The 16,354-nt window shown below is 40.3% G+C and overlaps 1 protein-coding gene across 1 annotated transcript in view; it reads left to right on the top strand.

The window, feature by feature from the left end:
* The window catches only part of LOC138851527 (presenilin homolog), a 28,199-nt gene extending 26,334 nt beyond the window's left edge, over nt 1-1,865 (top strand). The window contains exon 7 of the mRNA XM_070080734.1: nt 1,744-1,865. Coding sequence (XP_069936835.1) covers nt 1,744-1,865 — 122 coding nt within the window. The remainder of the gene's footprint in view (nt 1-1,743) is intronic.
* The last annotated feature ends 14,489 nt before the right edge of the window (nt 1,866-16,354 follow it).

Genomic DNA, 16,354 nt, shown 5'->3' with positions numbered 1-16,354 from the left:
CAGACCCCTGGCAGTCTTCAAGCTGGCACTGGACAAGCACCTAAAGTCGGTTCCTGATCAGCCGGGCTGTGGCTCGTACGTTGGTTTGCATGCAGCCAGCAGCAACAGCCTGGTTGATCAGGCTCTGATCCACCAGGCGGCCTGGTCACAGACCGGGCCGCGGGGGTGTTGACCCCCGGAACTCTCTCCAGGTAAACTCCAGTTATAAACAGCTCAATCATTTCCCATGATTTGTTAACATTGGAAATGATTTCAAATAGTAATACATTAATAACGCAATATGTCATCACTTGAAGTGACATATAACCACTTTTACCAAATAGGGTTTAGTAATTTATAAGGATTTTTTTTTTTTTAGTAAAGACAAGACCTAGTGCATACTGTTATCTTCTTAAGATTGCTTTTTTGGCATGCTAATGCTTAGAAAATGTCATCACGTCAAGTAATTTTATTTAACCCTTTGAGGGTCCGTCCCATAGTTCTACGGCTTTGAAGCCAGGATCCAAGCCATAGTTCTACGGCTTTGAAGCCAGGATCCAAGCCATAGTTCTACGCCATTAGCTCAGCTCACTCAGATAAGCTGTGAGTGGTAACTTTGGGCCTAGATGTGAGAGAATACATCTGTGGTGTGCACCACATAAAACAAATCCTGCAGCACGTAGTGCATAATGAGGAAAAAAAAACTTGTATTGTATTTTTCCATTAAAACCGACTTTGTGGTGTTTTTTCGTATGTTTTTTACAGTTGTATTCGCAGTTTCTTGGTCTCATTTGATAGAATGGAAGATATGTTACAGAAATAGAGATGATTTTGATTGGTTTTAGTACTGAAAATGGCTTGAAACTGTGCTCAAAGTAGCGAAAATGTTCGATTTTTGCTGATGTTCATGAGTAAACAAATGATGTCACATGTCCAATACACGTCAGCTGGTGGGTCTGATGTGCGTTCACAAATGCACTGATATTATTTATACAATTATTACAATATTGCATAACAGTAAATCTTCTATTTTTTGGTGTGAATAAAAAATCAAAATGAAATTCATTTGTAAAGCCTGGAAACATAGCTGATAATCAGAGGAAATGTTATTTTAGTGCCAGAAATGCCTGCATTGTTTATTCTGGACCCTATTTTGAAATTAGAATATTTTGAATTTTGTGTGAAATTGGCCAAATTACCAATTTCTGATAATTTTACTGGGTGGTTGAAACAGTTGACTGGGTGATTTCTTGTGCTCATTCGATAAAATAGAAGTAATACTAGTGAAATAGCTAAGAATTTGGTCGACTGGAATAATGTAATTAACCTAAAATGGGTGTCAAAGTGGGCAAAGTTGTCGATACGTAAATATTGCTGATGCAGCAAAATTCGCGAGAGCGTAATTTTGTCAATTTTCCATCAAATTTTGTACATTTTGTTTTATGACCTTCAGAAAAACATTCTCTACCAAGTTTCAGATTGGGGGTCTGGACCCTGAAAGGGTTAACCATTTGTCTTGCCTTCTAGCCTCATTATCCATGCAGTTTGTTAACTTATAATTATATTTTCCTATTACATTGGTTTATTTTCATGGTAAATTTAATATACTAGTTAAAACTTTTTTAGCATTTCTACTACAGATTGTGATAGTTTGCATATTTATATACTTTAGTTTTACTAATGTTTCTGTTCCTCCATCCTTTTTCCAGCTTTTCCCTTCATACTGAGTATGTCTATCTGTTAATGCATTTTTATCACCCGCAGTCATTGCTCTGCCACCCAGTTTTAAATTGGAAAGGAAATATTACAGGAAGAACTTAATAAGAAAAACAGTAGAGAAAAGCAAAGCTTATAGTGAATATAAATTGTCAAAGTGGGATGTCTGAATGTGTGTGGAGGTTGTGCGAATGATAAGAAAGAGATGATTGTGGATGCTATGAATGAGAAGAAGCTGGATGTCCTGGCTTTAAGTGAAACAAAGCTGAATGGGGGTGGGAGAGCTCCAGTGGAGAAAAGTAAATGGGATTAGGTCAGGGGTTTCAAATAGAGCTAAAGAAGGAGTAGCAATAATGTTGAAGGATAAGCTATGGCAGGAAAAGAGGGAGTATAAATGTATTAATTAAAGGATTATGTGGAGTAAAATAAAGGTTGGATGTGAAAAGTGGGTTATAGTAAGTGTATATGCACCTGGAGAAGAGAGAAGTGTAGAGGAGAGAGAGAGAGAGAGAGAGGGAATTGTTGAGTGAGTGTGTGGGGAGTTTTAAACCAAGTGTGAGAGTACTTGTGGTTGGGGATTTCAATGCTAAAGTGGGTAAAAATGTTGTGGAGGGAGTAGTAGGTAAATTTGGGGGGCCAGGGTAAATGAAAATGGGGAGCCTTTAATTGAGCTATGTGTAGAAAGAGGCTTGGTAATAAGTAATGCATATTTTATGAAAAAGAGGAAAAATAAATATACAAGGTATGATATAGCATGTAATGAAAGTAGTTTTAGATTATATATTGGTGGATAAAAGGTTGATGGGTAGGCTTCAGGATGTACATGTTTATAGAGGGGCAACTGATATATTGGATCATTATTTAGTTGTAGCTGCAGTTAGAGTAAGAGGTAGATGGGACAAAAGGAAAATGGCAACAAGAAGTAAGAGGTGAAAGTGTATAAACTAAGAGAGGAGGAAGTTCGGGTGAGATATAAGCAACTATTGGCAGAAAGGTGGGCTAGTGCAAGTATGAGTAGTGGGGGGTGTTGAAGAGGGTTGGAATAGTTTTAAAAATGCAGTATTAGAATGCGGGGCAGAAGTTTGTGGCTATAGGAGGGTGGGTGCAGGAGGAAAGAGGATTGATCGGTGGAATAATGAAGTAAAGGGTGTGATAAAACAGAAAAAGGTAGCTTATGAGGGGTTTTTACAAAGCAGAAGTGTTATAAGAAGAGCAGAGTATATGGAGAGTAAAAGAAAGGTGAAGTTAGTGGTGAGAGAGTGTAAAAGGAGAGCTTGATAAAGCTCCTGGAGAGCGAAACGTTGCCACAATAAATGTCACATTAGTTGCACTTGTGTCCTTTTACTTTACAGACTTGGACCTGCCTCGCATGGGCCAGTAGGCCTGCTGCAGTGTTCCTTCGTTCTTATGTTCTTATGTTCTTAGATGATAGTGACACAGCCATACACAACTGTAGGCCAGATCAACAAGGGGGTGGCACAGCCATATACTACTCAGACCAACTAGAATGTATCACTAATACTTGCACAAGGGATGAACATGGGGAATATATAATAGCTAAATTCAAATCAAAGTACCTACAAAAACCTCTCACATTGATAAACATCTACAGAGTTCCACAGTCAAACATTAGCCAATTTAGTCAAAATCTAGGAAGTATGATAACTGATGCACGCATGAACAAAGATCACTTACTACTCTCAGGTGACTTCAATATAAATCTCCTGCAAGACCAGGACCCACACGTTACTGAATTCACAAACACAATGAGTAACTGTATGTTACTACCAACAGTAACAAAACCTACAAGAGTTACAGAGACTAGTGTTTCCCTACTTGACCACATCTGGACCAACACCATATCCCCTTTAAAATCAGGCATAATTACAGATAATACCACAGACCACTACCCTACTTTCCTCATAACAACTCTTGGTAAACTACCCCAAGACACTACTAAAGTCACCTTCAGACTTCACAATGAGGCAGCCATTAATAACTTCACAACAGCAATAGCAAACATTGATTGGCACACTGAGCTAGAAACCTATACAGATATTGACGAATGTATTAATAATTTTCTAAAAAAAACCCAATACCTCTATAACAAGCACTGCCCTAAAAAAACTAAACAGATGACAGCAAAGAGACTGAACAGTCCCTGGCTAACACCCAGCATTCTCAAATCCATAAATACAAAACACCAATATGAAAAACAGTACAGAATGGGTCACATAACCAGAGACCAAACAAAACGTTACTCGTGAATCCTAACCAGCCTGATAAGAAGGGCAAAAAAATTGTATTATGAGAACAGATTATCCAACTTACGAGGTGATATAAAAAAGACCTGGAAAACCCTATCAGAAATTCTGGGAACAAAAAAGATATCACGAAGTAGCGAAATAAAATTAGCAAAAACAGATGAACCCCAACTCCCACCAACAGAAACAGCAAACAGACTCAATGATTTCTTCTCCACTATAGGACAAAACCTTGCCAATAAAATCCCAAGCTCAGATACCCCACCAAATGACTACCTCACCGGCAACTACCCGAACACACTGTTCCTAGCTCCGACTAACCCATACGAAGTCTCCCTTATTATCAACGCACTAAAAAACAAGGCAGGAGATTTAAATACCTTACCACCCCTTATATACAAAAAAGTGTCACAAGTGCTATCACCAATCATTGCAACACTCTTTAACAAATCCATTGAATCCTCCACCTTCCCTACAGTACTCAAAATAGCAAGGGTCACCCCGATCCACAAAGGAGGAGACCAAACAGAGTTGAATAACTATAGGCCAATATCCAACTTACACCCTCTCTCAAAAATCTTCGAAAAATTAATTCATAAACGAATCTACTCCTACCTTATCTCCCAAAACATACTCAACCCCTGCCAATTTGGATTCAGGCCTAATAAAAATACTAATGATGCTGGAGAGGCACTGTCAAGAAATTTTGATGAAAATAAGAAAAAATTTTGGAGTGAGATAAACAAGTTAAGAAAGCCTTGGGAATGAATGGATTTGTCAGTTAAAAACAGAGTAGTGGAGTTAGATGGGGAGATGAAGGTACTGGGTAGATGGCAGAAATATTTTGAGGAACTTTTAAATGTCAACGAAGAAAGGGAGGCGGTAATTTCATGCACTGGCCAGGGAGGTATACCATCTTTTAGGTGTGAAGAAGAGCAGGATGTGAGTGTGGGGAGGTGCATGAGGCATTATGCAGAATGAAAGGGGGTAAAGCAGCTGGAACTGATGGGATCATGACAGAAATATTAAAAGCAGGGGGCGATATAGTGTAGGAGTGGTTGGTACTTTTCTTTAATGAATGTATGAAAGAGGAGAGGGTACCTAGGGATTGGCAGAGAGTATGTATAATTCCTTTATATAAAGGGAAGGGGAACAAAAGAGATAGTAAATTTATTCCTCTATAATTTTTATAGAGCATACCAGGAAAAGTGTATAGTAGGGTTATTATTGAAAGAATTAGAGGCAAGATAGAATGTAGGATTGTGGATGAGCAAGGAGGTTTTAAAGTGGTTAGGGGATGCATTGATCAAGTGTTTACATTGAAGCATATATGTGAACAGTATTTAGATAAAGGTGGGGAAGTTTTCATTGCATTTATGGATTTAGAAAAGGCATATGATAGAGTGGATAGAGGAGCAATGTGGCAGATGTTGCAAGTATATGGAATAGGTGGTAAGTTACTAAATGCTGTTAAGAGTTTTTATGAGGATAGTGAGGCTCAGGTTAGGGTATGTAGAAGAGAGGGAGAATACTTCCCGGTAAAAGTAGGTCTTAGACAGGGATGTGTAATGTCACCATGGTTGTTAAATATATTTATAGATGGGGTTGTAAACGAAGTAAATGCTTGGGTTGTAAATGCTGCAGAGAGGAGGCAGTTGGAGGCAGTGGAGATGTTCTGTCTAAGGGCAATGTGTGGTGTAAATATTATGCAGAGAATTCGGAGTGTGGAAATTAGGAGAAGGTGTGGAGTTAATAAAAGTATTAGCAATGGGCTAGTAACCCCTTCTCCTGTATACAATTACTAAAAAAGAGAAGAAGAAAAACTTTATAAAACTGGGTTGCTTAAATGTGCGTGGATGTAGTGCGGATGACAAGAAACAGATGATTGCTGATGTTATGAATGAAAAGAAGTTGGATGTCCTGGCCCTAAGCGAAACAAAGCTGAAGGGGGAAGGAGAGTTTCAGTGGGGGGAAATAAATGGGATTAAATCTGGAGTATCTGAGAGAGTTAGAGCAAAGGAAGGGGTAGCAGTAATGTTAAATGATCAGTTATGGAAGGAGAAAAGAGAATATGAATGTGTAAATTCAAGAATTATGTGGATTAAAGTAAAGGTTGGATGCGAGAAGTGGGTCATAATAAGCGTGTATGCACCTGGAGAAGAGAGGAATGCAGAGGAGAGAGAGAGATTTTGGGAGATGTTAAGTGAATGTATAGGAGCCTTTGAACCAAGTGAGAGAGTAATTGTGGTAGGGGACTTGAATGCTAAAGTAGGAGAAACTTTTAGAGAGGGTGTGGTAGGTAAGTTTGGGTTGCCAGGTGTAAATGATAATGGGAGCCCTTTGATTGAACTTTGTATAGAAAGGGGTTTAGTTATAGGTAATACATATTTTAAGAAAAAGAGGATAAATAAGTATACACGATATGATGTAGGGCGAAATGACAGTAGTTTGTTGGATTATGTATTGGTAGATAAAAGACTGTTGAGTAGACTTCAGGATGTACATGTTTATAGAGGGGCCACAGATATATCAGATCACTTTCTAGTTGTAGCTACACTGAGAGTAAAAGGTAGATGGGATACAAGGAGAATAGAAGCATCAGGGAAGAGAGAGGTGAAGGTTTATAAACTAAAAGAGGAGGCAGTTAGGGTAAGATATAAACAGCTATTGGAGGATAGATGGGCTAATGAGAGCATAGGCAATGGGGTCGAAGAGGTATGGGGTAGGTTTAAAAATGTAGTGTTAGAGTGTTCAGCAGAAGTTTGTGGTTACAGGAAAGTGGGTGCAGGAGGGAAGAGGAGCGATTGGTGGAATGATGATGTAAAGAGAGTAGTAAGGGAGAAAAAGTTAGCATATGAGAAGTTTTTACAAAGTAGAAGTGATGCAAGGAGGGAAGAGTATATGGAGAAAAAGAGAGAAGTTAAGAGAGTGGTGAAGCAATGTAAAAAGAGAGCAAATGAGAGAGTGGGTGAGATGTTATCAACAAATTTTGTTGAAAATAAGAAAAAGTTTTGGAGTGAGATTAACAAGTTAAGAAAGCCTAGAGAACAAATGGATTTGTCAGTTAAAAATAGGAGAGGAGAGTTATTAAATGGAGAGTTAGAGGTATTGGGAAGATGGAGGGAATATTTTGAGGAATTGTTAAATGTTGATGAAGATAGGGAAGCTGTGATTTCGTGTATAGGGCAAGGAGGAATAACATCTTGTAGGAGTGAGGAAGAGCCAGTTGTGAGTGTGGGGGAAGTTCGTGAGGCAGTAGGTAAAATGAAAGGGGGTAAGGCAGCCGGGATTTATGGGATAAAGATAGAAATGTTAAAAGCAGGTGGGGATATAGTTTTGGAGTGGTTGGTGCAATTATTTAATAAATGTATGGAAGAGGGTAAGGTACCTAGGGATTGGCAGAGAGCATGCATAGTTCCTTTGTATAAAGGCAAAGGGGATAAAAGAGAGTGCAAAAATTATAGGGGGATAAGTCTGTTGAGTGTACCTGGTAAAGTGTATGGTAGAGTTATAATTGAAAGAATTAAGAGTAAGACGGAGAATAGGATAGCAGATGAACAAGGAGGCTTTAGGAAAGGTAGGGGGTGTGTGGACCAGGTGTTTACAGTGAAACATATAAGTGAACAGTATTTAGATAAGGCTAAAGAGGTCTTTGTGGCATTTATGGATTTGGAAAAGGCGTATGACAGGGTGGATAGGGGGGCAATGTGGCAGATGTTGCAAGTGTATGGTGTAGGAGGTAGGTTACTGAAAGCAGTGAAGAGTTTTTACGAGGATAGTGAGGCTCAAGTTAGAGTATGTAGGAAAGAGGGAAATTTTTTCCCAGTAAAAGTAGGCCTTAGACAAGGATGTGTGATGTCACCGTGGTTGTTTAATATATTTATAGATGGGGTTGTAAGAGAAGTAAATGCGAGGGTCTTGGCAAGAGGCGTGGAGTTAAAAGATAAAGAATCACACACAAAGTGGGAGTTGTCACAGCTGCTCTTTGCTGATGACACTGTGCTCTTGGGAGATTCTGAAGAGAAGTTGCAGAGATTGGTGGATGAATTTGGTAGGGTGTGCAAAAGAAGAAAATTAAAGGTGAATACAGGAAAGAGTAAGGTTATGAGGATAACAAAAAGATTAGGTGATGAAAGATTGAATATCAGATTGGAGGGAGAGAGTATGGAGGAGGTGAACGTATTCAGATATTTGGGAGTGGACGTGTCAGCGGATGGGTCTATGAAAGATGAGGTGAATCATAGAATTGATGAGGGAAAAAGAGTGAGTGGTGCACTTAGGAGTCTGTGGAGACAAAGAACTTTGTCCTTGGAGGCAAAGAGGGGAATGTATGAGAGTATAGTTTTACCAACGCTCTTATATGGGTGTGAAGCGTGGGTGATGAATGTTGCAGCGAGGAGAAGGCTGGAGGCAGTGGAGATGTCATGTCTGAGGGCAATGTGTGGTGTGAATATAATGCAGAGAATTCGTAGTTTGGAAGTTAGGAGGAGGTGCGGGATTACCAAAACTGTTGTCCAGAGGGCTGAGGAAGGGTTGTTGAGGTGGTTCGGACATGTAGAGAGAATGGAGCGAAACAGAATGACTTCAAGAGTGTATCAGTCTGTAGTGGAAGGAAGGCGGGGTAGGGGTCGGCCTAGGAAGGGTTGGAGGGAGGGGGTAAAGGAGGTTTTGTGTGCGAGGGGCTTGGACTTCCAGCAGGCATGCGTGAGCGTGTTTGATAGGAGTGAATGGAGACAAATGGTTTTTAATACTTGACGTGCTGTTGGAGTGTGAGCAAAGTAACATTTATGAAGGGATTCAGGGAAACCGGCAGGCCGGACTTGAGTCCTGGAGATGGGAAGTACAGTGCCTGCACTCTGAAGGAGGGGTGTTAATGTTGCAGTTTAAAAACTGTAGTGTAAAGCACCCTTCTGGCAAGACAGTGATGGAGTGAATGATGGTGAAAGTTTTTCTTTTTCGGGCCACCCTGCCTTGGTGGGAATCGGCCAGTGTGATAATAAAAAAAAAAAAAATAATGTAGTCAGAGGACTGAAGAGGGGTTGTTGAGGTGGTTTGGTCATTTAGAGAGAATGGATCAAAGTAGAATGACATGGAGAGCATGTAAATCTGTAGGGGAAGGAAGGTGGGGTAGGGGTCGTCCTCGAGAATGTTGGAGGGAGGGAGTAAAGGAGGTTATGTGGGCGAGGGGCTTGGACTTCCAGCAGTCATGCGTGAGCGTGTTTCATAGGAGTGAATGGTGACAAATGGTATTTGGGACCTGATGAGCTGTTGGAGTGTGAGCAGGGTAATATTTAGTGAAGGGATTCAGGGAAACTGGTTATTTTTATATAGCCAGACTTGAGTACTGGAAATGGGAAGTACAATGCCTGCACTTTAAAGGAGGGGTTTGGGATATTGGCAGTTTGGAGGGATATGTTGTGTATCTTTATATGTACAGTAGACCGTCATTTAGCACCATTTTACTTGGCACGATTTGGGTATAGCACAATTGAAGAATTGCGGCACAATTCTGTGACACGTCATAAGATGAATTAAACACGGGTCAGTTTGCGGGAAGGAAAAAAAAATTAATTTTTTCTCGAGGGGCTGCCTTGTTGTGGATCAGCAGGGGAGATGTCCCGCTGTCCCCAGCCACCCCCTGACACCACCCCACCATCCCAGCATTCCAACTTCTCTGCTACAAGCTTGTGATTGTGAATTGTGTTTTGATCTTTTAATTGCTATATCTTGTATCTGCCAAGCAATCATGACACCCAGTAGGCATACCAGTGTTGCTCAAAGTGGCAAGAAAAGGTGTAAGCATTTAAGTCTTAGAATTAACAAAGGAAACAGAGATATTAGACAAGACATAATCTGTGGCCATAATGAAGTGTTACTTTGTGCACATAAAAAAAGAGGTAAACATAAGTTTGTGACTGGCTGACTTATTGAATGACTGATTTACTCACTGAATGACCTGACTGACTTACTGAATGACTTGACTGACTTACTGAATGACGTGGACTGAATGACAAAGTTAGATACTCAAGTACAAACACTAACTTCAGTACCAGAACATCTACCATCCACCTCAGCCCAGTAAAACCATCAACTTCAGTACCAGTACCTCTACCATCCACCTCAGTCCAGTACAACCATCAACTTCAGTACCAGAACCTCTACCATCCACCTCAGCCCAGTACAACCATCAACTACAGTACCAGAACCTCTACCATCCACCTCAGTCCAGTACAACCATCAACTTCAGTACCAGAACCTCTACCATCCACCTCAGTCCAGTACAACCATCAACTTCAGTACCAGTACATCTACCATCCACCTCAGTCCAGTACAACCATCAACTTCAGTACCAGAACCTCTACCATCCACCTCAGTCCAGTACAACCATCAACTTCAGTACCAGTACCTCTACCATCCACCTCAGTCCAGTACAACCATCAACTTCAGTACCAGAACCTCTACCATCCACCTCAGCCCAGTACAACCATCAACTTCAGTACCAGAACCTCTACCATCCACCTCAGCCCAGTACAACCATCAACTTCAGTACCAGAACCTCTACCATCCACCTCAGTCCAGTACAAACATCAACTTCAGTACCAGAACCTCTACCATCCACCTCAGTCCAGTACAACCATCAACTTCAGTACCAGAACCTCTACCATCCACCTCAGTCCAGTACAACCATCAACTTCAGTACCAGAACCTCTACCATCCACCTAAGCCCAGTACAACCATCAACTTCAGTACCAGAACTTCTACCATCCACCTCAGTCCAGTACAACCATCAACTTCAGTACCAGAACCTCTACCATCCACCTCAGTCCAGTACAACCATCAACTTCAGTACCAGAACTTCTACCATCCACCTCAGTCCAGTACAACCATCAACTTCAGTACCAGTACCTCTACCATCCACCTCAGTCCAGTACAACCATCAACTTCAGTACCAGTACATCTACCATCCACCTCAGTCAAGTACAACCATCAACTTCAGTACCAGAACCTCTACCATCCACCTCAGTCCAGTACAACCATCAACTTCAGTACCAGAACCTCTACCATCCACCTCAGTCCAGTACAACCATCAACTTCAGTACCAGAACCTCTACCATCCACCTCAGTCCAGTACAACCATCAACTTCAGTACCAGAACCTCTACCATCCACCTCAGTCCAGTACAACCATCAACTTCAGTACCAGAACCTCTACCATCCACCTCAGCCCAGTACAACCATCAACTTCAGTACCAGGACCTCTACCATCCACCTCAGCCCAGTACAACCATCAACTTCAGTACCAGTACCTCTACCATCCACCTCAGTCCAGTACAACCATCAACTTCAGTACCAGTACCTCTACCATCCACCTCAGTCCAGTAGGACCACAACATAACTCACCACTCTCTTCACAACCATCCACAAACACCAGCAGCCACAATTTAAGGTAAGAAGTACTATTATTTCTGTTACATTTGTAGTCTTAAGCAGTAAAAACAACATAATACATCACAACAATGAACTACAATTACATATTCACTTGTATTTTTGTAAGCTGTGGAGGCCTTAAAGAAAGTTGTTTGGCTTTTTTGGGGCTCTCAGGAACATAACTCTATTTTTCCCCCTAAATTCTTCAGTTCATCTGACACGGTTTTACCTAACATGATGTTTTCAGGAACGTAACTATCATGTTAAATAACAGACTACTGTATATGCTTCTAAACTGTTGTGTTCTGGGCTCCTCTGCAAAAACAGTGATTATGTATGAGTGAGGTGAAAGTGTTGAATGATGATGAAAATATTTTCTTTTTGGGAATTTTCTTTTTGGGTCACCCTGCCTCGGTGGGAGACAGCCAACTTGTTAAAAAAAAAAAAAAAAAAAAGTGTTTTTAAGATTATCTGCCATCTTGCATATTGATGATGCAGAAAGAAAAGACCAGTTAATCTGCTGCATACAAAACGTTTAACATATTTATATACAAAAATAACTTGCATGTAGCAGAAAGAAATTTTATGATGTTTCCGTTAGACTTGGACCATTAACTAGTGTGACTAGTTAAGATAAGATAAGATAAGATTTCGTTCGGATTTTTAACCCCGGAGGGTTAGCCACCCAGGATAACCCAAGAAAGTCAGTGCATCATCGAGGACTGTCTAACTTATTTCCATTGGGGTCCTTAATCTTGTCCCCCAGGATGCGACCCACACCAGTCGACTAACACCCAGGTACCTATTTGCTGCTAGGTGAACAGGACAACAGGTGTAAGGAAACTTGTCGAAATGTTTCCACCTGCCGGGAATCGAACCCGGGCCCTCCGTGTGTGAAGCGGGAGCTTTAGCCACCAGGCCACCGGGCCACTAGTTAATGGTTGAAGTTGGACCAAAATGTCGTCATAGTTTTTTTTCCTATCTGGGGGTGGGTTATTTGTGTATTCCAATCACGATATTGTGCCCTTGTGTTCTTAACCCTTTCAGGGTCAAGAAGCCCTCTCCTAAACTTTTTCTCAGGGTTGAAAATTTCTCGGGGAAATTTTTTTTTTCATGTGAAAAGATAGAGAATCTTTTCCTGATCATAATGACACCAAAAGTATGAAATTTGATGGAAAACTTACGGAATTATGCTCTCGTGAAGTTAACAGTCTCGACAATGTTTACTCATCGGCGATTTCACCCACTTTGAGCCCTATTTTTGGCCAAATCCAGTGTACTAGTCCACAAAAATCATAGCTATTTCACTAGAACTCCATTTTTTCTATCGAATGAGTACAAGAAATGATGCATTTACCGATCTCAACTATCCAATAAAGTGGTCAGAAATTAGCAATTTTGCCAATATCTCACAAATTTCAAAAGATGCCAATTTCCAAATAGGGTCCAGAATAAACAAGACAGACATTCCTGGCACTAAAATAACATTTCCTCAGTTCATTAGTCACATCCCCAGGCCCCTCTTACATTTCATTTGCTTTCCACTTTGAATTTTTATTCTCAAAAAATCGAACATTTCTGCTACTTTGAGCTCAGTTTCAAGGTACTTTTCATTGTGGAACCAATCAAAATCATCTCAATACAACCATAAATAGCATATGAAAATACAGTGCAAAATCGCTGTTTTAAACCAAAAACATGGTACAAGTTTTTTTTTTCTCATTACACACTGTGTGCTTCAGGATTTTTTTTATTCTGTGCATACTGACCACATAGACCCATTCTTTCATATGTAGGCCTACAAGCTTTCTCTTGCTAGATTTGAAGGCGCTAGAATTTAGGTGTACTAGTACGTCAATAACCCTGGTGCGTAAGCCATACTAGTACAGTGGACCCCCGGTTAACGATATTTTTTCACTCCAGAAGTATGTTCAGGTGCCAGTACTGACCGAATTTGTTCCCATAAGGAATATTGTGAAGTAGATTAGTCCATTTCAGACCCCCAAACATACACGTACAAACGCACTTACATAAATACACTTACATAATTGGTTGCATTCGGAGGTGATCGTTATGCGGGGGTCCACTGTATGTCAGAAACCCTGAAAGGGTTAACACACTTCCATTGTGTACTCTTATGACAGGTCAGTAGTACTTCATTGGATGTTTGATGTCTACCAACCTACTAATATATATATATATATATATATATATATATATACATATATATATATATATATATATATATATATATATATATATATATATATATATATATATATATATATATATTTATTATTATTATTATTATTATTATCATCACACTGGCCGATTCCCACCAAGGCAGGGTGGCCCGAAAAAGAAAAACTTTCACCATCATTCACTCCATCACTGTCTTGCCAGAAGGGTGCTTTACACTACAGTTTTTAAACTGTAACATTAACACCCCTCCTTCAGAGTGCAGGCACTGTACTTCCCATCTCCAGGACTCAAGTCCGGCCTGCCGGTTTCCCTGAACCCCTTCATAAATGTTACTTTGCTCACACTCCAACAGCACGTCAAGTATTAAAAACCATTTGTCTCCATTCACTCCTATCAAACACGCTCACGCATGCCTGCTGGAAGTCCAAGCCCCTCGCACACAAAACCTCCTTTACCCCCTCCCTCCAACCTTTCCTAGGCCGACCCCTACCATGCCTTCCTTCCACTACAGACTGATACACTCTTGAAGTTATTCTGTTTCGCTCCATTCTCTCCACATGTCCGAACCACCTCAACAACCCTTCCTCAGCCCTCTGGACAACAGTTTTGGTAATCCCGCACCTCCTCCTAACTTCCAAACTACGAATTCTCTGCATTATATTCACACCACACATTGCTCTCAGACATGACATCTCCACTGCCTCCAGCCTTCTCCTCGCTGCAACATTCATCACCCATGCTTCACACCCATATAAGAGCGTTGGTAAAACTATACTCTCATACATTCCCCTCTTTGCCTCCAAGGACAAAGTTCTTTGTCTCCACAGACTCCTAAGTGCACCACTCACCCTTTTCCCCTCATCAATTCTATGATTCACCTCATCTTTCATAGACCCATCCGCTGACACGTCCACTCCCAAATATCTGAATACATTCATCACCTTCTCTATACTCTCTCCCTCCAATCTGATATCCAATCTTTCATCACCTAATCTTTTTGTTATCCTTATAACCTTACTCTTTCCTGTATTCACTTTCAATTTTCTTCTTTTGCACACCCTACCAAATTCATCCACCAATCTCTGCAACTTCTCTTCAGAATCTCCCAAGAGCACAGTGTCATCAGCAAAGAGCAACTGTGACAACTCCCACTTTATGTGTGATTCTTTATCTTTTAACTCCACGCCTCTTGCCAAGACCCTCGCATTTACTTCTCTTACAACCCCATCTATAAATATATTAAACAACCACGGTGACATCACACATCCTTGTCTAAGGCCTACTTTTACTGGGAAATAATTTCCCTCTTTCCTACATACTCTAACTTGAGCCTCACTATCCTCGTAAAAACTCTTCACTGCTTTCAGTAACCTACCTCCTACACCATACACCTGCAACATCTGCCACATTGCCCCCCTATCCACCCTGTCATATGCCTTTTCCAAATCCATAAATGCCACAAAGACCTCTTTAGCCTTATCTAAATACTGTTCACTAATATCTTTCACTGTAAACACCTGGTCCACACACCCCCTTCCTTTCCTAAAGCCTCTTTGTTCATCTGCTATCCTATTCTCCGTCTTGCTCTTAATTCTTTCAATAATAACTCTACCATACACTTTGCCAGGTATACTCAACAGACTTATCCCCCTATAATTTTTGCACTCTCTTTTATCCCCTTTGCCTTTATACAAAGGAACTATGCATACTCTCTGCCAATCCCTAGGTACCTTACCCTCTTCCATACATTTATTAAATAATTACACCAACCACTCCAAAACTATATCCCCACCTGCTTTTAACATTTCTATCTTTATCCCATCAATCCCGGCTGCCTTACCCCCTTTCATTTTACCTACTGCCTCACGAACTTCCCCCACACTCACAACTGGCTCTTCCTCACTCCTACAAGATGTTGTTCCTCCTTGCCCTATACACGAAATCACAGCTTCCCTATCTTCATCAACATTTAACAATTCCTCAAAATATTCCCTCCATCTTCCCAATACCTCTAACTTTCCATTTAATAACTCTCCTATTTTTAGCTGACAAATCCATTTGTTCTCTAGGCTTTCTTAATTTGTTAATCTCACTCCAAAACTTTTTCTTATTTTCAACAAAATTTGTTGATAACATCTCACCCACTCTCTCATTTGCTCTCTTTTTACATTGCTTCACCACTCTCTTAACCTCTCTCTTTTTCTCCATATACTCTTCCCTCCTTGCATCACTTCTACTTTGTAAAAACTTCTCATATGCTAACTTTTCTCCCTTACTACTCTCTTCACATCATCATTCCACCAATCGCTCCTCTTTCCTCCCGCACCCACTTTCCTGTAACCACAAACTTCTGCTGAACACTCTAACACTACATTTTTAAACCTACCCCATACCTCTTCGACCCATTGCCTATGCTCTCATTAGCCCATCTATCCTCCAATAGCTGTTTATATCTTACCCTAACTGCCTCCTCTTTTAGTTTATAAACCTTCACCTCTCTCTTCCCTGATGCTTCTGTTCTCCTTGTATCCCATCTATCTTTTACTCTCAGTGTAGCTACAACTAGAAAGTGATCTGATATATCTGTGGCCCCTCTATAAACATGTATATTGTCAAGGAACTCCTTGACAATATGAGTAGTCACGAAAGCGCTTGGAATTTCACTATTCTTTCACAGTGGTTGTTTTGCATATATATATATATATATATATATATATATATATATATATATATATATATATATATATATATATATATATATATATA

This window comes from Cherax quadricarinatus, unplaced genomic scaffold (genome assembly GCF_038502225.1).
Source record: "Cherax quadricarinatus isolate ZL_2023a unplaced genomic scaffold, ASM3850222v1 Contig880, whole genome shotgun sequence".
Lineage (NCBI taxonomy): Eukaryota > Metazoa > Arthropoda > Malacostraca > Decapoda > Parastacidae > Cherax > Cherax quadricarinatus.
Note: the sequence above shows the minus strand (reverse complement) of the source record. Positions and strands in the feature narration are given on the sequence as shown.